General features: G+C 48.0%; 1 protein-coding gene across 8 annotated transcripts in view; it reads left to right on the forward strand.

The window, feature by feature from the left end:
* The window catches only part of Dennd1a (DENN domain containing 1A), a 500745-nt gene that overhangs the window by 456431 nt on the left and 16568 nt on the right, over positions 1-27746 (forward strand). For 7 of the 8 annotated variants that reach the window (XM_085834969.1, XM_085834968.1, XM_085834966.1 and 4 more), the window contains one exon: positions 26265-26353. In XM_085834969.1, coding sequence (XP_085691095.1) covers positions 26265-26353 — 89 coding nt within the window. Of the gene's footprint in view, positions 1-20479; positions 20537-26264; positions 26354-27746 lie in introns of all 8 variants that reach the window. The other variant, XM_029474576.2, reaches the window with a different exon arrangement.

Consider the following 27746-nt stretch of genomic DNA (forward strand, 5'->3'; position numbering starts at 1 on the left):
CCTCCCTCCTCTGGGGCTTGGGCCCTTGTTGGAGCAATCCTCATCCTAGTTCCTGGCCATGTGTGCTGAAAGCACAGCCCTGGCTGTCACCAGCGTGGCATTCCAGAATCAGCTTCCTGCTTTCCTTTGTCCTCATTCCTGCACATGCGAACCTGCCCATGAAAGGAACCCTCACTGGAGTTGGGAGCCCATTACAGAGAAAGAGGAGGCGGGGGGGGGGGGGGAGAATTCATGGTGTTAAACATTCCATTTTCAAAACACACAAAAAAGGAGGCCCTATTTGAAATAGAGAGACCTTCTTTCCATTTCAGCAAGAAATAGAGAGATGCTTTAATGTCATTCCCAGCTAAATGCAGAATAAGAGTGTGTGTGCTCACACGGGTGGGGGATAAACAATTAAAAAGCCACCCCAAACTCTGTTGAAATAAGAGCTGTCTGTGCCTTCACAGGTCTGCAAACTGGAGAGGATGAAAGTGGCTTTCCCCCACCCCCCGTTTGTCACTTCCCTCACGTGGCTGCCAGCATTATGCAAGTGTACAGGAAGGCAGGAATTTTTTTTAATGCATGCATACGGATTAAGGTCAAGCCCCTAGTATCAGCCGTGCAGCAGGCTCTCCCTTCCAGCTGCAGCCACAGAGCCTACCCACAGCCGCGAGATGCCTTAATTGAGACGTGCTGTCAAAGTGACAAACACATTTGCATACAGTCTACACTCTATTTATTTTCTCTGGAAAGGTCTACAGTCTGCTGTTGGTTGAACATTCTTAATCAGTTTGCTGTAAGTGAACCGCCAGCTAGCTCACTTGAGCCAGGCCCCTTCTTATTAGGTGACAGATTAGCAGGGAGGAGGGGGATAGAGAAACCACCAGCACCCTTTTTTTTTTTCTTTAATTCTTTCCAGCCTTGCCCCTTGGTGGATTGTCCTTCAGTCCTTCCCTGGGACCTTCTCTGATGAGTCATTGATCGCAGGAGTACAGTCTTTTTGGCCAGTCTGAGTTTTAAGAGTTCTAACAGTTTAAAAATGTTTGTACATTCTTCTGTGTTTTCCTTACTTGGCATTGTTCTCTAAACCATTTGAACCTGGTATGCATCCAAACTGTAGCTTCATCTTACAGTGTCTCTAAAGTCACAGATTTAGCATATCAATCCAGTTTTTTTCTAATCCATAATAACATTTAATGTTCACTTACGATTCACCAGTGCTACACATAGAGCCCTAGTATGTAAATCCTCTCCTTGGGGCTGGAGGAACAGGCCTCACAATATCTCATATGAAGGCAGGGATATTTTATCCTTATTTTATGGATCCTTATTTTATGGATCAAGAGCTGAAAGACCTGAAGGGACCTGCTCAGATGAGTATGAACACTCCAAGCAGTCTGACTCAAACCCCAGTCATAACCCCCTGAACATTCCCACTCTGGTCTTACATTCCTTAAGTCCACTTACTTAGCTAGAGTTAGTTTAGTAATACAAGTCTATAATCTTAGGCCTTGGGAAGCTAAGGCAGGAACAACACAAGTTTGAAGCCAGTCTGGGATACACATAACATTGTGACTCAAAAGTAAGCAATAAGATGAAACAAAATAAAACAAACAAAAGTTCACTTCTCTGGCCTGTGAAAACCAGGACTGTTGTAATAGTGACATTAATCCTTCTACATTACAGCCCTGGTGCTGGTGCCTAGGCAGGACAGTCCCAGTGGACACATCCTACAGGGCGACAGCAAAAGGCCCTCTGCAAAGTCCTCAGTGCCAAGAGAAGCCACTGTCAGGGAGAAAAAATAGTTTCTTACCCAATGCTCTCCTCAAGGCTGGGACTGGGCCCCTATTTGCATACATACTGTTTCATCCACACACTGTAAGATAAGTAAGCACCCTGTCTCCGTCCTTGTAAGACATGATGGAGACAGGCTGACAAATGAAGAGGGGAAGAGAAGAGACGGGGACGGAGAAGGGGAGAGAGAGAGAGAGAGAGAGAGAGAGAGAGAGAGAGAGAGAGAGAGAGAGAATGTGTGTGGGTGTGGGTGTCAGAGTCAGAGGACAACTTGCAGATATTAGTTGTCGCCACCATGTGAACCTGTAGATCAAATAAGTTGTTAGGGTGGACAGCAAGCACCCCTACCCACTGAACTATCTTGCCAGCCCCTAAAATGCAAACCTTTTAAATAAAGACTAAAGCTAGGCAGAATGTTACACCCCTGTAATCCTAGCACTTGAGGGGGTATGGAGGTAGGAAGGCAGAGTTCAAGTCCAGCCTGGGCTACATAGGATGCTGACTCAAAAGAAATAACAAGTAAAAGGAGAATACTTCATAAGTCCTAAGGCCAAATGGTTGCTAAGTCATTGCTTCTGAATTGGAAGGACTGAGTTACTCCTCACAGGATCAGTAAACAATGGCACAGCTGCTCCAAAACACCTCCTAAGAGGGATCTATAGAAGGGAGGACAGGGCATGTCCACTCCCTTCCCAGACCCCCAGGTAGAGGTAAGAAGACGGAACATAGGCTAGAGATTCAGGTCCCAGGTTTCACTCCGCTGAGATGGGGAGTGGGATTTCCTTCCTGTCCCTGGCTTTAGACGGGGTGGAGAAGCAGGGTCCTCCCCAACAGAGTGGGAGTACCCATAGGAATAACATCATGCTGTGACCCTTCTCCGTTGGCAGAAGTCATTAGAGGTGGCACCTTCTATAGAAGCTGTTCTCTGCATCTAGTCAAATGGCCAAGCTACCAGGTACTTTGAATATCTGTGTTCACTGAAATGCATCATGACCATGAGCTAGCTGGTAAGGAAACCAGTTTGGCTGTGCTGGCATGGTTCACTCATGTCTACTCTTGAACCAGCACAACTCCTCTGCTTCTCTTGGCTGAGTGCAACCCTCCCTCCCTGCTAGAGAACTGGACAAATGCTGGAGTCCAGGGATGCTTGCTGCTAGCCCTGAGTGCAGGCTGCCAAGGCTCACTGAGAAAGAAGTGGGAGGACCAGTTCTCAGACCTTCCAGACTTGCTTTGTTTCCCACAATTCAATGATCTGCAAAATGAGTAATTGCTTGTTGTCCAATGTCCAGATTCCAAAACATATATCTTAAAATGTACCTCTCCATTTGAACAAGGGAATCTGAACTTTTTTAATGTAAAGTTTCAAAAGCTGTTTAGAGGCTAAAGTGTTGGCTTAATGGTTTAAAGCACTGGCTGCTCTTCCAAAGGACCTGGGTTTAATTCCTAGCGCCCACATAGAGGCTCATAACCATCTGTACCTCCAGTTCCAGAGGATCTAACATCCATTTCTGGCTTCCATGGGCACCAGACATACACATGGGGCGTAGACATGCATACAAGCAAAATACCCATTCATATGAATAATTTAAAAGTTGTTTTGTTTTGTGGAAGCAAGATCCTGGCTATCCTGGAGCTTGCTCACTGCATAGACCAGGCTGGCCCTGAACTTGCTGAGGTCTGCCTGGGATTAAGGCATAGACCATCATGTCTGATCCTTAATTTAAAATTTTTAAAACTGTTTAAACCAGAATCCTAATCAAGTACCATAGTAGCTCTGTGGTGAGACAGAGGCTGTGACAGAGGTTTGAGCACCATCCTGAGACCAGTTCTGAAAATACAATCATAAGCATGAGCCTGCCCTTTACTGCCAGTTTTATGCTGGGCTGAAAATGCTACTGAGCCAACAAATGCCCTCAAAACCCTTGGTTATGAGTGTGCTGAGAATTTCCTTCTGCCCATTGAGCTTGGAAGTGCCACTCCTCACTCATACCTTCAGAAGTGTCCTGTGTTCTCATGACACCTCAAACACAGACACCCCCAACTCGAACATGCAATCCCTGCCAGACTCCTTCCATATCCTCATCTCCCACCTCAGAACCTGACCCACACCAACCCTGAACACTGCTCAGTCCTCTGCTCTCCATTACCCCTCCCATAGCCCTGATAACAGGCCAAATGACCACTCACATGCACGATGCCTGCTGATCACTACTCCTACTGCAGTACCCCATGGCCTTGCAGACAGCCATCTCACTACCATGTTCTCTATTGATTCCATCTTCCCCCTTGACCTGACCCAGGAGGTCCTTTGCCTCTGATTTAAACTCAGAACATGTCCCTTTGTAAGCCTCCTGGCGACTGTAGGAAGCCAAGAGAAGAACTTCTAGGTCCTTCTCTGTACCCCACCCCAGGACTCTGCACACACCAGTATCTCACACAGTCAGTCTTGTGATCATTTCTTTAGTACCTGTCTTCCCCCATGATAACATAAACTTCTTTGAGGTCCGCAGTCTTCAACAGGACCTGCATTGAGTTAGCAGTCTGTAAACACACACTGGTTTTATTATTACCTTAGATGTTTAAATTGGACTATAACTAATTAACTCCCTATGTGTACCTGAAGTTATTTGGTTTCATTTCAGTTGCTATACTTATAATTCTGTTCATTTGGGAGGAAAATGAATAATCCATTAGTGCTCAAAAACTACTTGCAAATTCCCTTTCCATAAATAAGGATCCATTTACAAGGCAGCTTAGAGTGTTAAGAACTTGGATCCTGTCACATTGTACTGCTTGTGTCTTTATGAGGTCCTAAGGTCAATCATAAATGCCCTGTGGGAAAGGGAGGACAAGTCAGAGGACTGAGACACTCTTCTACACCCCACGGTCACATGGACCTACTCAAGAGGGAGAAGGACGAGATGTCAGAGGAAGAGGCCCCCATCCCTGAGTTACATAGAATATAAATTATCCGGCCTGCAATCCGAGGACTTCAGAGGCTGAAACAGAAAGATTGCCATAAGTTTGAAGCCAGCCTAGGCCACATAGGGAAGACTCTAATAAACTATATTTGGAGGCTAGAGAATTAGCTCAGTTGCTAAAGTGCTTGCCATGCAAACATGATGATCTGAATCTGATCCCCAGCGCCCTTGTAAAACGTTAGTGAGGCGTGTGTATGTCAGTATCCCCAGGGGACTTACCCGCCAGCCAGTCTAGCCAAAACTTCAAACTCTAGGCTGAGAGACTTTGTCTCAAAACACAAAGTGGGGAGTAGTTGTAGAAGACAGCAGCCATTGACATCTGGCCTCCACATATACACAGGCAGGTAAATGTGCACACCTACACACATGCATGCACACGCACTATACATGTGCTCACCAGTGAGTCAGTCAGTCATAATAATAGAGCTCAGATGACAGAAACTCAGAGGCTGAGATGGAAAGTCAGTAGATTTCTGTTGCAACATGCAGCATGGACTCCTTAAGAAGCACTCCTCTTGTCTGGGGAGCTAGCAGTACTAGAGAACTCAGCACTGTGGGCAGAGCTCCTGGTGTAGTATGGAAGCAGTCTTCAGAATCCCACCTCAGTAGCACCTGTCAAACCGCACCAGTTCACTCAGCCCAGGTAAAGGATGGATGCGGAAAGTCAAGGTGACAGTCCATCTCCGCTGCTACCCACTTCTCCTGGAACCTAAGGGCACCTATCTTACATACTTGGCATCTGGCCATTCTTCAGAGCATCTGAAAGAGAAGGGTAGCACTGAGTTTCTCACTAGCTGCCAGGTGCTGTGCTGAAACCTGGGCTCTGTTATGGCTTCAGCTGCCACAGTTGCCACTGCCATTGCAGTGGACCAAGCCATGTGATCCACCAGGCAATCTTGTTGGGGATGGATCTCAAGGCTTATCCTAACTCTTTCTGAGAACAGGACAAGTGTGGCAATAATAAGGACTTGTCCCAGAGTGTACAGCTCAGAAGCAGAAGTCAGAGTTTGTTTCAGGCCATGTTCTGACCTGAAGCTTGGATCTTCCCCAGCTCTGCTGAGAACACAGTGATTTCTCGATGGGTGCATACTGTTAATCTGGTGCAGAAGCTGAGCCAGTGACCTAGGATCTTGGGATATGGAGCCACAATAAGGCTTTGTTTCTAGTTACTTTCCAGACCTTAGGCCCTCCTAAACATTTCTGTGTCTCAGTTGGTGCCAAGTCAAGTATACTGGCATCCTGCACCTGGTGGAGATACCAGAAGCCAAATCCACCGTTAATCTCAAAAGCATGCTGGGTACACTCCTGGTGTCTGTGAAGGAGATGAATACAGGAGAAGTGTGTGGGCATGTGTAGGAGTTGACTGGTATTGGCTAGGTCAGGTACCAGTCTAGCTCTGAAGACCAAGGAAGGGCTTCTAGTAGAAATTTGTATTGATTAGGGTATGTGGACTCTCAAGAGATATTTCCAAATTCCAGTTTCCCAAAAAAACAAAATTGTTGGTCCATATCTGCTGTGATTATGGTCTAATTCTGATATCAAATCAAGTTAGCCAGGCCTTTCCCCCACTTTTTCAAGTGCCACACTTAACTCTCTCCTATGGTCACATGACTTAGCACTGCAGAACATATCCTGCCAGCTATAAGATGAACGTGAAAAGAGTAACTTCCACACAAGGTGTGACCGAGACTGACTGAGCTAGCTCTGTTCTGAACCTGTCTCCTAGCCAGTCACCATGGCTAAAGGGTCTCCTGCATGTGGTGGGCAAATCACATGCATATACACACCTCAGAGATGAAGGAGTCATTCCTGCAAAAGAGCTGGAAGGAGGTTCTCAAAGGGAGGAGGAGGACTAGATCATGCAGTGTGCAGAAGACCCTACAGGAAATTGTCCTTGTCTCTTGTCCTGTACCAGAGACAAGTTCTTACCCAGAGCTGAGGGGAACCCTATGATCGAGCTTGCAGAGTCAAAGGCAGACATCAAGTAGAACCAAATTTAGAAGAAAAAAAAGTACCAGGCCTTGGTGGTGCATGCCCCTTTATTCTCGCACTCAGGAGGCAGAGACAGGTGGATCTCTGAGTTCAAGGCCATCTTACAGAGCTAGTTCCAGGATAGCCAGGGCTACACAGAGAAACCCTGTCTCAAAAAAAAAAAAAAAAAAAAAAGGTGGGGGAAGACAGGGGAAAGAGGACAGGCGTATAGGCCTGTCAGTGTGTGCCAGCCAGGGAGATTAGAACTGAGGGTCCCAGGTGAAAGAAGTGAGCATGCTTCTTGAGATTGAAAGTGGCAGGGTTGGCAGCAGTCCTAGCCAGGACTGTGCCACTCTGTAAAAGCAGGCATTGAAACTACTGGACCCCTTACGTCACAGAACTGCTAGTCCTGTAGCTCCCAATTCAAAGTCAGTGAACTAAGAGGCATCCCCAAGGCCTGCTGTTTGCATTTAAACTTCAACTCTTTTGGTCTCAGTCTTGTTCTCCTACCCAGCCCATAGGGACCTGTCACTTCCCCGGTGTCAACTTGAACATGTCACTAGAACCTGACTACAGTGTTCAGTAACTAGACCACAATCTTTAACCTAACACCAATGGGAGCAGCTTCTTCCTGCCGTGTCCTAGTTACACAGGGAAGGCTCCAAGCTGGAGAAACTACACTTGGCTGCTGTTTAGACCTTTCTAAAGTGAGCAGTAGACTTCCTAGTCCTAGACTACCCTGGGTAGTCAGCACTTACTTTGTCCAGGGTTCAATTGGAGAATGCTTACCTTTTAAATGGCTGTATTAGCCCAAGGTATGACCACAAGAAAGGGCCAACTAAAACTACCAAGGAATAGAATCTGAGTGTCCTGACCTATTGAAATTCTTGTTCTAAGCAGGAAGAAAGTCTGTGTGGGCTCTGTGCCTAGGAACTGTATCTTGTCTTCCCTTCCCATAGATGGTGCCTTTCCAAGGTGCTGGCCTCTAACATCATCTGGTGGAGAGTCCTAGGGTTGATGTGCCTGCAGTTTCTAGGACCACTTTTATTATGTCATCTCCAAATGTCACTTTCTTCTCATTTTTTTTCTTTTTGGTTTTTCAAGACAGGGTTTCTTTGTACAGCTCTGGCTGTTCTAGAACTCCCTCTGTAGACCAGGCTGGCCTCAAACTCAGAGATCCCAAGTACTAGGTAGGATTAAAGGTGTATGCCACCACTGTCTGGCTCTCAGGGTCCTTGGCTAGGCAGAAAGTTCTGCTCAGTGACCATTATTTATGCCAGGAGCTACCTATCACATATCTTGCTTCCAATCGTGATCTGGACGCTACTGATGGACCAGGGGAATTATTAACCTACCCATGCCTTTGAGAAGGAAGTCACATGACCAACCAAGAGATGTAGTATAGGAAGGGATCAGATGCACTGAGGAGGTTCTCATAATAGCATAGATCTGCTGTGCTGGAAGAGACCCCTCTCCAAGCCTCATGTTACTTAATCTTTCAACAGCCATACACAGTGGATGCAAGTGTTTTTCCTAGCAAGGTCAAGCAACCTGATCAAGGCAACAGTTCAAGCTAGGCATACCCATGTAATGCCAGAGCCTGGACTCTCCTCACCTTCCACCAAGCCATCTTCATCAACTCTGCCTAGTTCCCCAGGCATTTAGTTGACTCTCTAGGTCAAGGTCACTTTGCTGCATTTCTCCCTTTCCTGTCTAAGATTCATGCCTTCTGCCTGTACTTAGAACTTTACTTTGTCCCAATACCAGTTGCTTTAATACAGGTGTTTTCTGAATGCCTATCAGGTGCCTAGCAGTGTGCTCAGCAAAGACCTGGGTGTTCTCGTTTGCTCTTCCCCACCTGGCTGAGCTGGGGGGTAGCAGCAGTTTTCTATATCCAAGGCTACATGCCAGCCTTCTGCACGTCACTCCCATCTTAGGAACAGACAATCTGAGGCCTTGGTCTTTCTGCCAGCACAACACTAATCCTTTCAGGGCTTCATGAACTCACCCCTTCACTCATCTGACATGTTTGAGGTATGGCAGATGCAGAGGCCCCTGGGTCACAGAAAATGAGATGTTTTCTGCCTTCATGGCTCAGTAGCTGGGAGAAGCAGCCCAGAAATGCTACAAAGTGGAAATGTTAATGGACATAAGTATACTGGTCACAGTGAGCCTAAGGGCTGGGAGTAGAGGACAGAGCAGGTATCTCAGAAGAGGGATTCCAACTGGATCTAGAGAGACTCCCCATAACACTCACCATGGGTTGAATAGAGCCAGAGGCCAGCAGGTAAGATCTGGGCAGTAGCCAAGCCTTGGGGGAGCTTAAATTACACTCCATGAGTGACTTGGAGCCAGGAACAGGTTGTGCTCAAGGGACTGACAACTGGGTCCTGAATTAGTGGGACAGAATAGGTAAGTTAGAAAGACCACTAATGGCATCACTAATACTTCAGGAGCTTGGGGAACTCAAACAAGGGTGCTTATCCCATGAGTGGAGACCACAGACAGAGCAGAGCTCTCAGTCAGCTAAGTGCCCTCCACAGGAGCTATTGGACTTTGAGGCAGAGTGACACAAAGTAAGACACTGGCTGTGTCTCCTCAACATACTCGGCTGAGGTTTGCAACATAGCCTGGGAGAGAGAGACTGCACACATGGCCCAGGCCAGCTGAGAGCTCCAGTGCTTCCTTTAGTGAAATGGGTGCAGCCCTCCTGTCCTTACCGCCCTGTTTGTTCTCCCAGTCAGGTGCCTTTTTATTCAACTTCTCATGGTTTCCTCCTTCCATCCAGGCTGCTGTGATCTCCCCGCCAGCCCCCCCCCAAGATGGTCAGCTATTCACCATCCCAGGATGCTATGCTAAACCAACTTATAGACATGACTTTAAAAATGTAAGCCCATTCCATGCTGGGTAGAGAACATGGGTCGTTTCAAGCCAGCCACTGGCCATTTTTGCAAACCCATAGGAACCACACAGGGCAGCTTGTTAAGTCTTTTACACCAAGAATCCCATAAATAAATCTTGGTGCATACAGGCTGGAGTGTGGATATAGAGGCACTGTATAAATAATGCATATTTACAAAATAAATGCATCAATATATTAGTGTGCAGCCGTAACCAAATCGCCTAGTTTAATAGTTGTAGGGTCTGCAAGGAGCTGCCAGGTGACTGGCTTCCATCCATCAGCATGCATCAGCATTAGAAATGACCACCAGAAGGGAGGGAGAGTCCTCCTGCCTGGTGACCTTGAGGCCTCTGGTTTGAGGCAACTGGTGAGATCACAGGTGGGTACCCTGACACACAGCCTTTCTGCCAAGGTGTGACACCTACTGTGGCCGCGTGTTCCTGCAGATGTCTTGAGGTCTGCTGCCGAGCAGAAGGCTGATTAGCACCAAGTTGCAGGATGTAATGGGTTGCACCTCCAGGAAGATGGCTGGCTGGGCCAAAAGGATTTTCTAATTATGCAGATTCACTTTGGCTTGCTAGTGAGTAGACTTCCTAAGTGACTCTTCTGGGAACCCTATAACTTCAGCCCCCCACTATGAAAGTAGGGCTGGGTTTTCACAGAGTCTCTGTCCATCTCTTCCACCCCTCTCTGAGCTCTGAATCCCACTGGGCATCAGGCTCCAACATCTGGAGCTCAGGAGAAGTAGCTGACAGAATGGCTGGAGTGGGCACCCCTCCCCGTGGTTGTAATGGCACAATGCTGGATCTCAGTATTTTAAATGAAAAATATATGCAGTTAGCTGTGCGCTGACAGTGTCCTTGAGGATTTGACAGTGAGATTTTCCAGCAGTTGGTCTTCGTTAGGATCCTGGCAGTGTTTAATAAGGCAGTGGAACTGCTGGCACCTTGGGCTCCTGTTTGTTCTCCGAGGGCTCGGGGCTGCTGCGGTAAGCACACCGACCAGAGCTGATCATTACAAGGGCGTACGCCACCATGAATAAAAATGTCACACGTTTTCCCATCTCACAGCGGTACAAAATGTCAGTCCTGTCAAACACACATTGCAGGGAGCTGTGTGCAGTCCGTACAAATTGGAAAGCTGCATATTCCCCCAGCCTTCTGATATTCTTCATTTGAAGCTGAAGAAAAACAGTTGTTAACCTATTAGCTGGGATTTTAAACTCTGCTGAAGCTCTGGATGGTAGACTCTGACACAGATAGGAATGTATTCCAGGGTCCAGGAATTTTAAAACAAGTTCTCCATCCATTTGTTCCTAGACATGGGGAAAAAAAAAAAAAAAGATCCACTCCCCTGTCTAACAAACCCAACTGTCTTTCTTTAACAGACACACTGGGGAAATTTTGGGATATTTCATATCTAAGCTTCCTAATGCTTCCATACCTGCATTCCACTAAAAGAAATGAAAAGAAAGAAAGAGAAAGGTTCTTGCTCTGGGAAATAGCTCTAGAGCTCAGCCTGATAAGTTAAGATACCTCTAGGTTAAGGTTGTTCCTGGTTTGACAGTGATGGCTCACGCCTTTAATCCCAACACTCAGGAGGCAGAGGCAGCTGGATCTCTGAGTTTGAGGCCAGCCTGGTCTACAGATTTCCCTGACAGCCAGTAATACACACAGAGAAACTCTGTCTCAGAAGGGGAGAGCGGGGAGTTCCTGATTAGAAGCAAGCCAGGAATGTTACTAGTACTAAAGACTAATAACCCAAGTGATGAGAATAACCTGTTGATGCAGGTGCTTGGTTAAGGCCTCATTCATGCGTGGACATTTGTACTGTTGTTACCATAGGCAGGCCTATTCCAGAAACCAGAAGTTGCTATGTGAACCCCTAACCCCACCACCACCGAAGACTGCCTCTCTTAGGGAAGAGAAGCAAGATGTACCGCTCTTAGGGGTGGGAAGAATCGAGAGCACTCAGGGAGAGCAGCCCTGAGGGTAGCAAGATTCCATCAGGTGGGTGAGTGAGGGCTGATGTAGGACCAGTGTATGTTGAGGACATAGGCACATGCGAGATAGAGCAGCTGCTCTGAGGGATGGCAAAAGTGGGCCACTGTGATATGGGCTAAGAGGTGAGGCCATGAGGACAAAGCCTGGGTCCTGACAGCTTGCTGAGCATAGGGGTATTTTTTTTTTCCAAATTTTCAAACAAGTTTTATTCCCATACAATCCTGAGACTTTTCCTTTGCTTAAAGTATACACAGGGAACATGATTCTTTAATGTGAACAATAACTTATGTCCTGGCTCCACCACTTGGGTGGCTTCATGACTGAGTAATAGTGCCTCTAGCCTTAGCCTCTCTGTAGTGTTCCTGGCTGCTGTGAGCACAGGGATTTGATCAGTTCTCTTGGGCTGGGAAGTGAGAGATTATGGAGTTTTCTTATCTGTACCAATGCAAAATTAGGTGGAAGCTTTTGTTTTTATTTCCTACTGCTGTACTGTTTGGAGTGGACACTATTCCAGAGATGATAAATGAGTCTTGCTTTTGCTGAGCTGGCTCTGGCCCTTAATATACTGAACAAACTCTCACCAAGCAGGGCACAGACCTAGAGAAATGCAGGCAGCTTTTCAGACAGGCCTTCCCGTGGGGTTGAGCAGACTTCACGGTACATAGAGCTCCAGAATGTCAGGGAGCAACATCACGGGGGTTGGGAAAGTGGTGCCCTGGGCTCACAGAGTGTATGTCACCATCTGCCTTCCACTGCTCTGTGTGTGTTGTGTATCATGGAAAGTGTGTGCACTTGTGGGCATACCTGGGCTTGAATTGTGTCTGTGCCACCTGTTAGCTGTGAAGCTTGGTCTAGATGAGTCACTGAGCCTCATTGCCTCACCGTTTCTACCTTTTTAAGCAAGGTTGCCTTCTCTGTAGCATTCTCGAGACCAGTTATCTGCCTAGCTCCTAGCATGGACCTGGTGCGCAGCATGTGCCAAGAGCCAGCAGCCCCTCCTGGTATCGAGGAACATCTGGAGGTCTTTCCTCTCACCTCACCACCAGTGAGACTCCTGGACAATGTCACCCAGGCACCCTCGATGGCGTCCCAGATGGCCATCAAGTGGAGGGAGCAGAAAGGCACCTGCCTCCTGCTTCTGTTTGGGTGAAGAATAGTACAGTCAGCAGAGCCCCCTGCCCCTGCCCAGCCACCAGCCGCATCTGGTACCCGACCTCCAACAGCCAATGGGATGCCACCTATTCAGGCCCTGCACCTGCACCAACTAAAAACAAAGGGCTCCCCTCCCCCTGGCCCTCGCCTGGGCCTCCTCCCTCCCCTGCCACTGTCCCCCAAGCTGGCTGGGTCACCCAGCCACCATGCAGCCTTCTCTCCCAGCTGCCTGGCTGCTTTTGTTCAGCATGTGAACTTCCCCGTCAGTGGAGCTCCTTGCACGGGAAGTAATCAGGAATCTTGACAAGGCTTCAAACCACAAATGCCACTACAAATTAACCAGCACCACTACAAAATACTACTCCTGTCAACATTGGAAAGAGTGCAGGGCTATTCAGAGCAGCCTGAGAGGCTTTCAGCGCAGCACGCACGCGTGGAAGGCAGGGTATGGCAGAGAGCCCTCTTGAGACCACTTGCCCAGACCCTCTCTGCAAGTGCTGTACCTATCCTTCAGGACCACCTTCAGTCCCAGATGCCCTCTCAGCCCTCGCACAGGTGGCACCTCAAGACAGCAAGCAGTGGGTATATGAAAACCACCCTGTAGGCAACAAACAGGCAAAGGGTGAAGTGCATCCCAGGTGTCTGTCTTCCATTATGCTGTGAGGGAAGATGAGAGACTTCTGTTTCCCTGCCTATACAGTAGAACCCTGGCAGAGCCTTCATCCCAGGCTGTTAAGCACCCCTGGCATGTTCTGGGTACCCCTAGCCCTTCAAAGGAGCTCCTAACCCCCTACTTCTCCTCTGCAGAGAGCCCCTTCCTACCATGTTGTGTGAGTGAACTCTCAGCAAGCCGATGGCCACTTTATCCTCAGTCATGGGGTCAGGGTCCTTCCTGTTCAGCATTTTTGCAAGACTATCCACCACACAAAAGCTTGTTACCTCTGCAAATGCTTTGGGTCCAAGGATCCCCCACTTCTTTCTCATGTCCTGCTAAGCCACTCAGGTCCAGAACACATCACCCGGGCCTGGTATGCTCCAGCTGGCCTGGCTGAAACTCTGAAGCAGAGACACGCATTTGATCCTCCCCAGCAAGCAGGATCAGCTCAGTCATGGCTGTGTAAAGAGAACTGGAAATAATGACAGGAGTTGGGGGACAGAAGAGAGCCATGCCTCCGAGAGCTGGTTGGGCATTTCAAAAGAAACACTCCACAAAAATATCACTTCAATACACTCCCCTTTGGAGGCATATCAAAAGAAGCCCTCTTTTATTTCCATACCTTGCATAATAGCAGGTTTCCAGTCCCAAAGAGTAGCAGAGCCTTGCTCCTGGCCCAGAGACCCTTTGTAAAGCCATAGAAAGCTTTGTCTTCCCCTCCCAACAGGGTCTGCTTCACACACAGGTCAGAGTATTGATGTGAATACTAGCCAGGAAAATTAACCAGGTGAACTCTTCCCTCGTTAAATAGCAACAGAGTATAATTGTGAATTCTTTCACGCCTGCTCTGTTCCCAGCACATTCCCAGGACAAACTGAGAAACCCAGGCCCCATCCAGCGTCCCCTCAGCCTCTTCGATGGAGCCAAATGGGGTCTGTAGAGAAGGAATGATGCAGATCACGAATGGCACAGAAATGATTGAGGTCATCTTTAGGACCATCCTTGGAGACCAGTTCTCACAGGCAACTGCCCCGTTGGTCGTGCCCACCTTTTCTGTCAGAGGTTCCTCCCAGGGAAAGTTGTTTCTTCTCCCTCTCCCTTGCATACCCCAAGCTTGGTATACGCAGTCCTTGGGTTTCTCTTCTTTGACCTCAGTGACCACCCCACCTCCTAACTAACATTTCATGTCCTTTTGCATCCCTTTTTTTTCTCCACAGTGAAATGTGACTTTTACCTCATAAGGACATTAAAGGGTTAGTCCTAGTATGGTCATCCATTAAGGATGGAGGGATTTCATGTGCATTCCTAAACACCCCCTATCCTAATGTAGACATCATAGAACTCCCCCTCCACAAGCAGCAAATAATTGTCTTAAGATGGTAACCCTCTTCTGCAGGCCTGTCTCCTGCTTCTCTGGGTGTCCCTATGCAAGACCTCAACTCCCCTCAGCTATATAACCCAAAGCAGCAGCCCTCACTCCCTGTAGAGGACTCTCTGAGGTAGCAAATGTGCCAGATGGACAGGCAATGCCCATGACACATACAAGCTGCTCCCCAGACATCCGAGATGCCCCTCCTTTCTCATGTACACTAAGCTGCCTGCCCCCTGTCCAAGTCAGTGCCTAGCAGATGAACATTTTCCATCCCGTAGCCATGCACAGGGTGCCCACTCATCTGTGCCGCCCAGGTAATTAAGTTGATATTCTAACGCCACTTCCCCCCTGACCTTTTAGAAACAATGTGTTTTGCTGCATCAACAAATTAACTGCAAATCAGATGCTGTCCTTGTAAGTGTGGATTTTTTATCCAATGAGCATACTTACCTGGCCCACACAGCTTACAGAAAAGTATCCAGGGCCAGGCCAAGACTGACAAAGGCCACAGAGTCCTGCTCTTCTCTGGGACCTCTATGCCAATCACACTTTCAGACCTCCCTACTCTTGTGCTCACATCTTCCAGAGGTCCAGGACTAGAAGTTGGACAGACCTCCATGACTAAAGAGGAGCATTTGGCTTCCTATCCATTTTATGCCCCAAGAACACTAAAGTTTCTTGTGTTCTGACTGCATCCCTCCCACTAGATTGGAAGAAAAGTCACCCTTCTTAGCCCAACTCTCAAGGCTTTCTTGTATTTGACTCCCTCCAGTCCCTCCAAGTCTAAGCCTGCCACATCTGCATATTCAGCCTCAATCTCCTCTTCCTGGAGCACTGCAGCCTCCCCTGTACCATGCACCCAAAGTCTCTACCACTCACATCTTGTAAAAAGAATGGTTCCTCTGCACCTGTGCTAACCATGGCATCCCTGTGTTCCCCCTGCCTTGTGATTGACCCCTCTACTCTAGACCCGTCCTCCCATGGATCCTGCAACTAGTACAATCTGATGAATGATTGGAAACGGAGGGAAAGACAATGGTCACCTGTTGCCAATGTTTTCTCTTAAGGCACACATCCCTAACATGGATGGGATAAGGGGGTTCCAGATGACTTGGGAAACTCAGTTGGACCAGAATAGAACAGTTATTGGACTAAGAGTGTCTGCCTTGATTCTTGCTGCTATGTAATCTCATACCAGTAATGTAACCTCTCTGAGCCTCTGTTTCCTGTCTTTAAACTAAAAGTAAATGTCTAACTTGCTTCATCAGGAACTAGGGGGCTCAAAAGGCAGAACCAAGATAGAAATTCTTTAATTATGTCTAAAGTCCAGTGTCCTTCAGCAGAGCCTGCCTAGTTGATAGCACATACCTTGAAAAACCAAGATTCTTGTGTCCCCAGAATTTTTCTGGAAAGACATGAGAATATGACAGGAATGTACAATTGGGTGACCCTGTCTCACCCTCAAGACTCCACTCTGAGCCTCCCATGGCTCTAATTGTGCTCTTGGAATGCATACAACAGTGGCCCGATAGAGGAGTTGTTTGCAGTTCCAGAGTGGTCAGCTGAGACCTAGCACACACCCATGCACAGAGCCCAATTCTGACTGTCCAGCAGAGCTGTGAAGATGAGAGTCCTCTTAACCCAAAGACTTTTTCCCTGATGGAAGTCAGATCTCACTGGAGTATCCACTGCTGGAGGGAATGTACTGTCTTGTTCTTCCATGAGCCTTAGCCTTACATAGTTGTTCCATCAGCATCCAGATAAAGAGCCCTTCCAATGTGTGGTCTTTGGGAAGGCAGGTATGCTGTGCTAACTGACCTTCAGGACCTCAAGCCCTGACCCTTCTTACCATAGCCCAGCTCAGGAAGTGCCAAGTGCACCATTAACAAAACTCTTACCAGTGATCCCCATAGCTTGTGTAACTGCATGTCCATCATCAAAAGTGTGAAGGTTCACATACAGTGTGATTGCTGTGCCCCACTTGGCCCTGTTCTGCCTCCCATTGTGCCCATGAGAATGTGAACTTGAAATTAAGAAGCCTGAGCCTACACTTCTTCCAAATATTGTTCCATGCCAGTAGGAGCACTTAGTGGATCTGCCTCTCGCTTTTGTTCCTTGTGAGCAGGTCCCACTGTGGCTCTGTACCGTAAGCCACAGGGAGCCACAGCTGGTGGAGCAGGGGTTCTGAGAGCTGCAGTTCGTGGTAATGACTGTCACTAACCCTGCCCAGCTCTTTAGTCTCCTTGAGCCCCAACTCATGCTGCTCGTGAGCCATGTTCCCTCAATCCATGGTAGGCTTCCCACTGATGCTGCCTTCTGGACAGCAGTGTGGTTTTCTTTGTCCCCTCTTCCCACCTGAACTGCAACCATTCATTTACCTCTTGCAGCCTATTCTCAGCACTTCCCCATGCCCATCTTTGTCCTCTGGGACAACCCCCCAAGGATATTTGGGAAACTGCAGCCCCCATAGCCCAGGAGTCCTGCCACTTGGTCCCTCAGGAGGCAGAAGCCTTCTCCTTCCCTGCCTTGCTTGTACTCATAGATGAGGACACTGAGGCCCAAGGTTTACCACAATAGCCTGGATGGAGCCCAGCCTCTGTGGGAGAATCAGGAGGACACCCCACAAAGAAGCCCAAGAAAGACTGTTCAAGTCAGTCTTCTGTCAGCCCTTCAGATGCCTGCTTGCTTCCCACTGGTCCCCAGAGTCCCATAGACATGCTGTGTTCCCACAGCTGTGTGTGCTCCTGATTTGTGTGTCCACCTGCCTCTCACATGTAGCTCCCTAGAGCTCTGTCCTCAGTGATGTCCTCAGGTTCTCTACAAGGGAAACTGGTTTTAGAGGGGCAGCATGGGGTCCTGTTCTTGGTTGCTTAGGTTGGGCTCTATCTGGTCATGTCAGGACAGCTGTATTACATTATCCCTTCTTGGCATCTTTAAGTTCCTGCCAGCTTCTAGGCTGGGCATGGCTACCAAGCTGCTGTCCTACCCCCTTATAATAAGTTCAGCTGTAAAAGAACCAACACATGGAAGAAGAGTCTGTTCTAAAGAATTTAGGATGAGCCAGGTGGTAGTGGTGCATGCCTTTAATCACAGCACTCAGATTTGTGAGTTTGAGGCCAGCCTGGTCTACAAAGTGAGTTCCAGGATAGCCAAAGCCACACAAAAAAATGTTGTCTTGGAAAAAAAATTTAGGATGCAGCCTTTTAAGAAGTTTTTAGGTTGATGCTGTTTGGTGGTGTTGAGTGTTTGTTTGCATGACACAGCAGCTACAGCAGCTCTAGCTGTGCTGACAAACATGGTGAGTCTCCAGAAGAGACCAGACAGTGCACAGCATTTCCCATACCCATATGGCCAGAGAACGCCAACTCTCATTTGGACAGTGCACCTCACAGGGCCAGTTTCTCAGACTCCTTGAGAGATAGCCACCTTCCACTGAGATGACTTAAGATGGCAAGCAGAGTAATTGGACATGCTTTTTATTTTTTATTTCTTTAGGCATAGAAGATGGGGTTGGGAGAGGGGAGACTGGAAGTGGAGGAAACCTGATAACGGCGGCAGCTACTGGTATCCACAGCCAGGAATATGCAAGATCTCACTAACCTTTTCTAACAGCCCTCTAGGGTAGAGATGTAGATGCCCATGCTGCCTATATGGGAGCAGGGAAGCTTGAAAATCGTTATGTCATGGCCCATGGAGAGTAAGTGGATAGCTAGGGTTCTATCTAAAGCTATCTAACCCTGCTGAGCCCTCTGCCACCAGCAGGGATGGAATTAACACAGACTAAAGGTGACACACGGTGAGGACCATGAGAAAAGGTGGTTATGCAGTATTAAAACTCCAAATGCGCCAGGCAGTAGTGGCACACACCTTTAATCCCAGCACTTGGGAGGCAGAGGCAGGCAGATTTCTGAGTTCGAGGCCAGCCTGGTCTACAGAGTGAGTTCTAGGACAGCCAGGGATACACAGTCTTGAAGGAAAAAAAAACTCCAAACGTGACAGAAACAGGAGAGGTGGCAGGGTCAGGACAGGGCACCTGGCCAGAGAGACCCATGCACCCTCTTCATCTTTTTCCTTAGAAGTGACATAGAAGCTCTGTGCCCTTCTGTCCTACACACTTCCTGTAAGCCATGAAGAGGAAGAAACATGGCAGCTGTGCCCATCTGTCTAAGCAACATTCCCAACTACAGAAGGGACACCAGGCAGGCAGCTTGGCCCGCGTCCAGCTAATGACCAAAGGTCATCTTCCACCCACACCTGCTCTCTGAGTGCTGCTCTATCAAGACCCTCAGGCTACAGGGATGCCTGCCACATAGGCCCAGCCTTCTAGGGGTCAGGTGCAGAGACCATACCAAGTGAGGCCAAGTCAGCACTGGGTGAGGAAACATGTAATGTAAGCCCGTACCTCTGAATCATGTGGGAAATTCTAAGTAAGGCATGTAAGGAGTAAAGAAACAAGTGGGGTTGATTTTAATAACATATTTCACCCAAAGTTCCCAAAGTGTTCCCATCAACATGAAATCAGTATAAAAATTAGTAATGAGATGTTTTATATTCTTTTCTAAGTCTCTGAGATCTAGTGAATATTCTACACTTTTAGCACATCTTGGTGCTAAATGTCCACCAGTGTGGCCATTGGCTCCGATGCTGGCCATTGCTGCCATAGTCATTATCTATGGTGGCATAGCTTTGTGAATTAACTGACAAAATGGATGAAAGCTAACTAGAGGTCCTCAGTCTTGAACTTAGATCTTTTCTGACCCTTGCTCTGCCTGCCTTTTCCTACTTGTATTCAAGACATTTTTTCGGGCTGTTGAGAGGACAAAGTCATGAGGAAAGCTAAGAAGTTGGCCTACTGTTGATCCACATCCCGACTGCCAAAGCCAAGCACGTTCTTCAAATTGTTTTTGTTCAGCAGAGCAGGCTCCTCCCTCCCCAAGTCCCATTCAGCCTCCTGTAGGCACAGCAATAGATCCCTCCAAGAAACAGACTGTTTAAAGTGGGAGCATGAGGCTAGGGGGCCAGATGATCTCCCATAAGCCAGTCACATGTCAACAGAGGCCCTGTGCACTTACAGTACTGGAGACAGCATCTGACCTGCACTGGGCCTTGAAGATCAAGACCACATTTGCCAGGCCAATCAGAATAGGGAAGTCACTCCTCCTCTAGGGGCAAATAGGAAGTGAGGCATCAGAGCCCAGTGCTACTTGAAGGTCTTCTCACATTGGACATGAATTGAACTTTGGGAAAAATCTATATAGTGCAACTGGCAGAATCTAGGCATGCCATCTGAGATCAGGAACATCCACTGATGGTTTTAAAAGTGGGTATGGTGTGGTGTGGTGTGGTGTGGTGTGGTATGGTATGGTGTGGTGTGGTGTGGTGTGGTGTCATGCTGCAGTTTACAAAGTCTCCCTGACCTGAGAAGAAAATGAAAGGTCAGAGCAAGGGATCTTGCTGAGGAGACAGTTGTGATGATCCAGGCCATAGAGAGGCCAGGACTAGAAAGTTAACAGAGGGAGGGCAGGACAGTGCGGGTAGGAGCAGAAGGTACCCCTTGGACTCCAGGCTCTAGTGTGGATACCTCAAGGCTTTTTCCCAGGCCATGTGTAGAGGTGCATAGGGCCATCTCATTGTGAACTGATGTTTTAAGTTTCCACTTTAATGCAGCAACAAAGACTTCATCCCACTCGGCCGCCGCCTCCCAAGATCCAGCGCTCAAGGCCCGTGAGTAGCCGGTGGTGTGTTCTCCCTATCTAACACTGCCTGTTCCCACTCCCCTGGCCTCACTAAACCTCGAGAGTGTGGACTCTCCTGCCTGGCACAAGGAAACTGGGAAATGGGTTTTTCAGCTTCCCCCCACTCCATGGCATGAGCTGGAACTTGCATATTCTGGGCTTCTCTCTCCTTTTCCTGAATCAGCTCAGTGACTTGCAGACTGTAGCTGTGGGTAGCCAGGCTGCTGTGTGCAGCTTCGCATCATTTAAGCAAATCTCCCAGGGAGAGCTGTATTTCTAGCCACTGAGCTTTAATGGCTCACTGCAAATGCCTCTCCCTCACAGAGGAAGCCGCAGTCTGACAGCAGGGGTCTTATTCCCCCTAGGTCTTGGTTAGAAAATATCTTTTACTGTATCTTCCCAAGAGCAGAAAACATAGTGCCCTGTTAAATGGATACAGGTACTGTCCCCCTGCTAAGCTTTACGAGGAGAGATACCTACCCACAAAAAGTACTAAGGAAGGCTAAGAAAACAACAAAGTACAGTACCAACCAGCCAACACCTATGAACAGAGTAGGACATGGAGAAAAGCCCATGTGTTTTAAAGAGAAATGCCTTGGCTGGAGGTATGGCCCAGTGATAGAATGCTTGCCTAACATGAGCAGGGTCCTTGGTTTGACTTCTGACATCAGTGCTGAGCATCTGTGAGCTTCCTTCCCCATATACACAGACCTTATACATAGTAGATATAACTTTATCAGAGTGAGAAACCCACTAGGTTGTTTCAATGGGGCTACTTCCAAAGGGAAGGATTACCAGTCTATTGTCTGAAGCAGCCGGGGTCAGCTATAGTCAGAAACCTCAAAAAGTAGTTTGGAGGCCCTTCCCAGTACATCCCTGCAGAACCATCTTATGAAGGCACAAAGATCAAGCTATGCTAGGATAAGCCTAAGCCAGATGTCTGTGTGAATCTGGTGTATCTCCCCAGCATCCATGGGTAGCTACTGTCTGGGTATATGTCAGATGTCCTGTGCTTCTGTTTCTTCCTCTTCCCCCATTGAGTGCAGAAGTTAAAATTTTGGGTTAGGAAAGGGGGATTTAAATAACTCCATCTGTAAGCTGGGAATCTACCATCCAGCCATATGAAGTGGTAGAGCCAGTCAGTGCCCCTATGAAAATGGAATCAACACAAACTCCAGGATGCATAGCTGCCAACGGGTTGGAATGTTCTACTCCCTGACAGCAGAAGGAAGGAACAAGCAGCAAAAAGACACACTTGGGGGACAGGAAAGACTTCTGGGTCAAACCTCATATAATATAGCGATTGTTTCAGAACAAACCTTAGCAGTGTGGATTGGGGCTTCATCATAACTGGACTTGAATGCTAAGTGTGCATGACACTGGGCAAGGACCGAAGCTGTCTGACCCACCTTCCTCTTTTTTATACCAGGCCCTCATTCACAGTGGCCTTCTGTAAAGGTAAACATGGATGATATTTGGAAGGCATTCTCTCTAACAGGTTTTCCACCTCACCACTTCCAAATAATGGCCCAGTTTATCAAAAGCCATTGTTTGCCTAAGATTTTATAGGCACTGAGCTGTTTGGGGGACCTCATCCTACCTGGGCCTCACAGTAGTGCTGTGTACTAAGTATTGTGGTCACCTATTTCAGAAAAGATGTTTGGTAGCTTAACCCTTACCAAGGATCACCAAATTGTAGAAATGTAGGTTCCTTCTGGTGTCCCCAGTTCCCTAAGTCTCTGTCTCTACGGAAATGAGGTGGCCTTAGCACACAGGACTGGGACAGAGACTGAGCTCTGACCAGATGGACTTGCAGTGAGGTCTCTGGGCAGCATTCTGTCATGGCTGGGATAAGAGTTGGAAAGTATAAGCACCCTTGAATGTACCCAGGACTGAGCTAGGTACTCCATATCTCATCTATTCTTGTTCCAGCCCACTGAAGGCAGATGTCATTTCCCTAGTTCATAACCAAGACTACAGAGATAGTAAGAGACCAGCTGGCCTTTGAGACCAGACCCACCTCTCAGGTTCTCAACAGATGGCTTTTGGTAACCATAGGTAGTTGGTAGGGAGCTCCAGGCAGCCTTAGAGGCCTGGGCTCTAGGACAGCCAGGGGTTCAATGTGATTCAAGGCATAGTAGCTCAAGTACTAGAGACAGCTCTTGTGTACTGTAGTCTCATTATTGTGGGAATTGGGTAAACTGTAGGGTGCCCAAGCATCTGAGAACTTGAGGAAGCAATGTTGTCCCACAAGAAGACTGGGTAGTGTCTGCCTCTGCCCCTAGCCAGGGCAAGAGGTAATTCACTGGCTGTGTTCTTGGGCTTCCCCTCTTCTGCAAGCATACCCACTGAGAGACAGACTAGGAGGCTAGAAGATGTGTTGTATGGGGCCCAGGGTTCCCAGGCCACAGGGACTATTATGTATTCTGGATGCATTCATAGACAGCAGTCCACACTTGATGGAAAGAAACTAGGAGACCTGGATCATGGAACTCTTAAGGGTCACAGAGAGGACAGCCTGACATGATTCCATGTCAGGATTTGCCAGGTCACTGGCTATAAACATGTCTGAGTATAACAGCTACTGGCCTGGGTGGAAAAGCCATGGGATGGTAGGCACTCAGCCTTGACAGGAGGGATTGTGTAGCCCGGCACCTGTAGCTGGAGCTTGGCTATGACCAGAGGGTCTGAGGGGTCTTCTTAATAAGGAGAAAGAAAGCAAAAGAAAATCATGCTGGTGTCTCCTGCATGAAGGGCAGTGGCTGGAGCCACCAGGGAGAAGGGAAAGGCAGGCTGCTGTGGGCCACATGTGAAGCACTTTATCAGCTCTCTATTTATTATTTCTTGCTCACCATTAAAATCAAATGGACTTGGTGCTTTTGTATTCAATACACACTTAACCCTGCCGACTTAGATTTCTCAGGTTTTGAATCCGGTGGGGAATTGGCTGGCTTCCCAACTTTCCTCTCTAGTCCCCCCAAACAGATCTGGAAAGCCCTGTTTAGCATTCTCTCCCCGGGTGCTGCTGAGATCTTAGCAGTGGTGGGTCAGCCCCTGTTGTGGATGAGAGTGGTTTTCCCTTCCGCCCAGGCGTCGCCCTTGCTAAGCACCCCCGAAGAAGGATGGTCCTGCTGAAATACACCGGGGGTTATCTGCATTGTCTTTGATTAAACCAGTTGTCTGTGTGTGTCTAGGCCTGGTTGTAGCCTGCCACTGCATGGGGTGTGTGTGTGTGTGTGTGTGTGTGTGTGTGTGAGAGAGAGAGAGAGAGAGAGAGAGAGAGAGAGAGAGAGAATGCACCATTACCTCTTAATGCCTGCCTTTGTGGATATCTGTTTGTGAGACTGTATATACACTGCAGTCTCTGAGCCCTGGTGCATTTGGGTGTTTGTCTATAATGATAATCCTACACCAGTGAGGAATGTGTGACTCTGGGTGGGTCTATAACCACAGGGGTGACTGTCTCTGGTCCGTTGTGTCTTTCCCACCCTCCCTCACCCCTCCCTCCTCTCCCTCCTCTGTCTGTTTTATCATCCCTAATGAAGCAGTCTCCTCCATCGATCCTGCTGATTGCCAACCCATTCCTTTTGTTTGTTGGCGCTGAGCCATTCAGCAGCACTCTGACAGCTCAGCTCGTCTAATTAGCTCTGTTGTTCTTTTTCCCCATGTTTCACCACGTTGCAAGTTCAGTTGAAGTTGCCACAAACTTAATCCCCCCATTTCAGTGGCAAGTTCACATTCTTAACCTGTCTTCATTGTAGTAAGGAGCAGCCCTGTGTGGGACAAGCTGACAGGCCATAATGTCTGACCTTCCTGAACTCAGTCCCCAGGTCCCTGGCAAGGGCAGGAGAGCTCTTCCACCCAGCTGCATTCTCCTCCTTTGCAGGCAGAGTCTCAGGGATCCAAGAGGCCTTGCTGGGGAAACCACTTCCATATGAGAGTGGGGACAGATATAGCCATGTATTTATTCGGCAAATGTTGACTAAATGTCTGTTGAGTGACAGGCACCTTTCTAATAACAATGACAACTACAGAAGAATTTACCGCTGTTAGATTCCAGACAGTAACATTGGCCTATCTACAAATCTTACTGAGGTTCCACTATGTACCAGGCACCTCACAGGATGCTAAAAGGATTAAGACTATCTGCAATCTATCTTCTTACAGGCACCTCGCCTCCTTCCTTTTGCTAAAAGGGGCATCTCGATCACAAAGAAGCAGGCAAGCATTTTTGGAGCTCACACTCTGTGCAATGTCCATACCAGTGTGTTACCCACACCCTGTGGTTAAGTCTTAACAATAGCTCCGTGGAAGAAGACAGCATGTTTTGTGGAATGTTCTTGGCCTTTACCACATCTCTGATTTGCCAAAGACGTCTGAGCTCAGACTGGCCGCTCCACAGGAAAATCTTTGGTTTGGTCAGACGTGTGCAGACCTGAGGGCTCCATGAGACTCTATCGAGATTGGTCTTGTATGCAGCCAGCCTCTGTAATCTTCCTAAACCATTGTTTTGTGTCGCCCACCAGTTGCTGGGGGGCGGGAGGGTTGTTCTGAAGAAGGGTTGTTGTAATGGAGTGTGTGCACTGTCTTTCCCGTCTGTCAGCCAGTGTCTCATTGCAGCTGCAGAGAGTGCACACTCCCTATACCTGCTGCAATACTGGCTCATCTGCATGAACAACAGGAGCCACAGAGAGACATTCTCAGCTCTCTTCCCGAATCTCTTTGACATTAGAAGTGGTCAGAGGGGGCTGGTGAGATGGCTCAGTGGGTAAGAGCACCCGACTGCTCTTCCAAAGGTCCAGAGTTCAAATCCCAGCAACCACATGGTGGCTCACAACCATCCGTAATGAGATCTGGCGCCCTCTTCTGGAGTGTCTGAAGACAGCTACAGTGTACTTACATATAATAAATAAATAAATCTTTAAAAAAAAAGTGGTCAGAGGTGATGGTACCATACACAAAGCCACATAATACTGACTAGACCAAATGAGACTCATTCTAAGAGTACCCAAAAATTCACAGCCTAACATCTACCACGGACTCTGATGGGAGAAGGAAGGGGGCATCCTTTCCTCTGTGGCTTCACTATGGTGGCAGCTCAGAATAACCCATCTACCCACAGTGTAGTAAGAGGTGAGTGTAGGAAGCTGCCTGCTGCCCTCATGTGCCCACTGCCACCCGTAAGCTGTGCTTTGTGCAGCATCCACTTTAGCCCTACTGGAAGTCAGGGCACACGGTACCCTGAGAAGCAGGTTGGCTTAGCTGGGCACTCTGTGGAGTTGTCAGTTGCTTCCTCCTTCCCTTTAGAGAGGAAAATAAGTATCCTGTAATTCAGCTGTAAAAAAAGTATTTTGAGGGTGAGTCCCCCAAACAAATGTGAGTGGAACCTCTTTGTTCCACACACTGACTTCTGAATTCCATAAATAGGATGTTGCTGTTCTGCCTCCCATGTTGTTCACACCTCAGTCAGCTCTCTGAGAGGCCACTGGGTCTGCAGATGAGGAGAGCCTTTCTGGCTTAAATTTCAGAGAGCATATATATCCATATGCTGTATGTTAAGTGGTGGTGTTTCCGTGATAAGCAGGAGACCATGGTAGTCCAGGCCTGGAGAACCTGTAACCAAGCCCTCTGGGGCTGTTTACCCAAATGTCCACAGTGGACCTGTGGGACCTTTATAACTCACTCCTTCTTGGGGATTTCCCCATGTTCATCCTTAGGTACGACCTCCTCGTCCACATGTCGTCAGGAGACCCAAGAGCAACATCACTGTGGAAGGCAGGAGGACATCTTTCTCAAGCCCTGAGCAGTGAGTACTATTGCTCCCTCTCATCTCTCCCCAGGAACCCAATGAGCCAGAACTTTGTGGTGACCAAGCATGTAGCCCCAGCTTTCCTCTTGGAGGCTCCTTTGAAATGTTGAGCAGGTGTGAAATAAGGCCAGACAGGGAACTTGGTCATTGGTGTCAGAGTCTGAGCCTCTGTTGTCACATCAGGAACCTGGGCTGTGCTTTGAGTGGTGCAGCTCAAAGGCAGTCAGCCACATTCCAAAGGAAGCCCCAGGCCTCTTAACACTGAAGATGCAGAGTCCACAGATGAGGGTGAGCTACCTTGCCAAAGAGGCTTCCCTGCAAGGCCAAACCCCACTGTAGGCTTACTGCTCTTCAGTCTCCATGGCTTGAGCTTATCAGAAAACATCCTCACCATTGTCTCTCCTCAGCCATAGCACCTGTCTATTAGGCCTGTCCTTCAAACTTCCCCCTGACCTAGAGGACCTCTGGGCACCCTGCGACCCAACCTAGAGCCAGCTTCGGTCACATCTTGAGTGGCTGTTAGATAGATGGGAGATGGAACCTGCAAGGTCCAAAGCTGTAGACCGTTCCAACCTGGAGAAAGAAACACTATTTCCCCTTGTCCTGGTGTGCATAGCCCCTAGGCTCAGCTATTCACCAGCTTCCTTGGATATCTTTAGAAATACTGTAGATATCACAGATCCATCTTGGCCTAGGGCCCTTTGAGGACTGAGGGGGAAAAAAACTATTCTTTGTGTGAAAGGGAAGAATGCCTCTCTTTACAAAGAAGTGGTGCCAAAATAGAAATGATTCCAAAATGTCAGGCTATGGCCTACCTCAGTGCACTTCATTTCTCCCATAATCCTCTGCTTTATAGATCCAGCCTTCCTGAATGGTAAAGACCATGCAGGGAGAACACCAGAGTGGGAAAGTGTATGTGTATTTCTGGAGATGCTTGGATATGTGAGATTTTGAAGAGGGGATACCTGAAGTGCTCTACACTTTGCTGTGGTGGGCATAGTGAGGGACATCTCCTTTGCCATGGCTTATGACTGCCCTCTTGTGGTGAGAATGCTGCATGGCTCTGAGTTTCCTCTTGCCTTAAAGATTTCTCTTGGAGGGAATGGAATTAGCCACCTCTTCATAGCTGATCTAAGTGTCCTGGGATAGAAACCACGGACCTGTAGATATTGAGTCATAAATTAAGGATATCCTTGTATAACACACGCACACATCCCAGACTGGCAACAGTCCACATCCTATGGAAACGCATTCCCCACTTTGTAGTCCTGATTAGAGATTGGACTCACCAAGCACATTTATTTATGCTGTTCCTGTTCCAAACCCAGTGACAGGAGTAATTCTTTAGTGTGTGCAAGAAGCTGGTTGTGTCAAGAAGGTAGCTCTTCCT

Source organism: Mus caroli, unplaced genomic scaffold (genome assembly GCF_978045245.1).
Source record: "Mus caroli unplaced genomic scaffold, Mus_caroli_1 scaffold_2, whole genome shotgun sequence".
Lineage (NCBI taxonomy): Eukaryota > Metazoa > Chordata > Mammalia > Rodentia > Muridae > Mus > Mus caroli.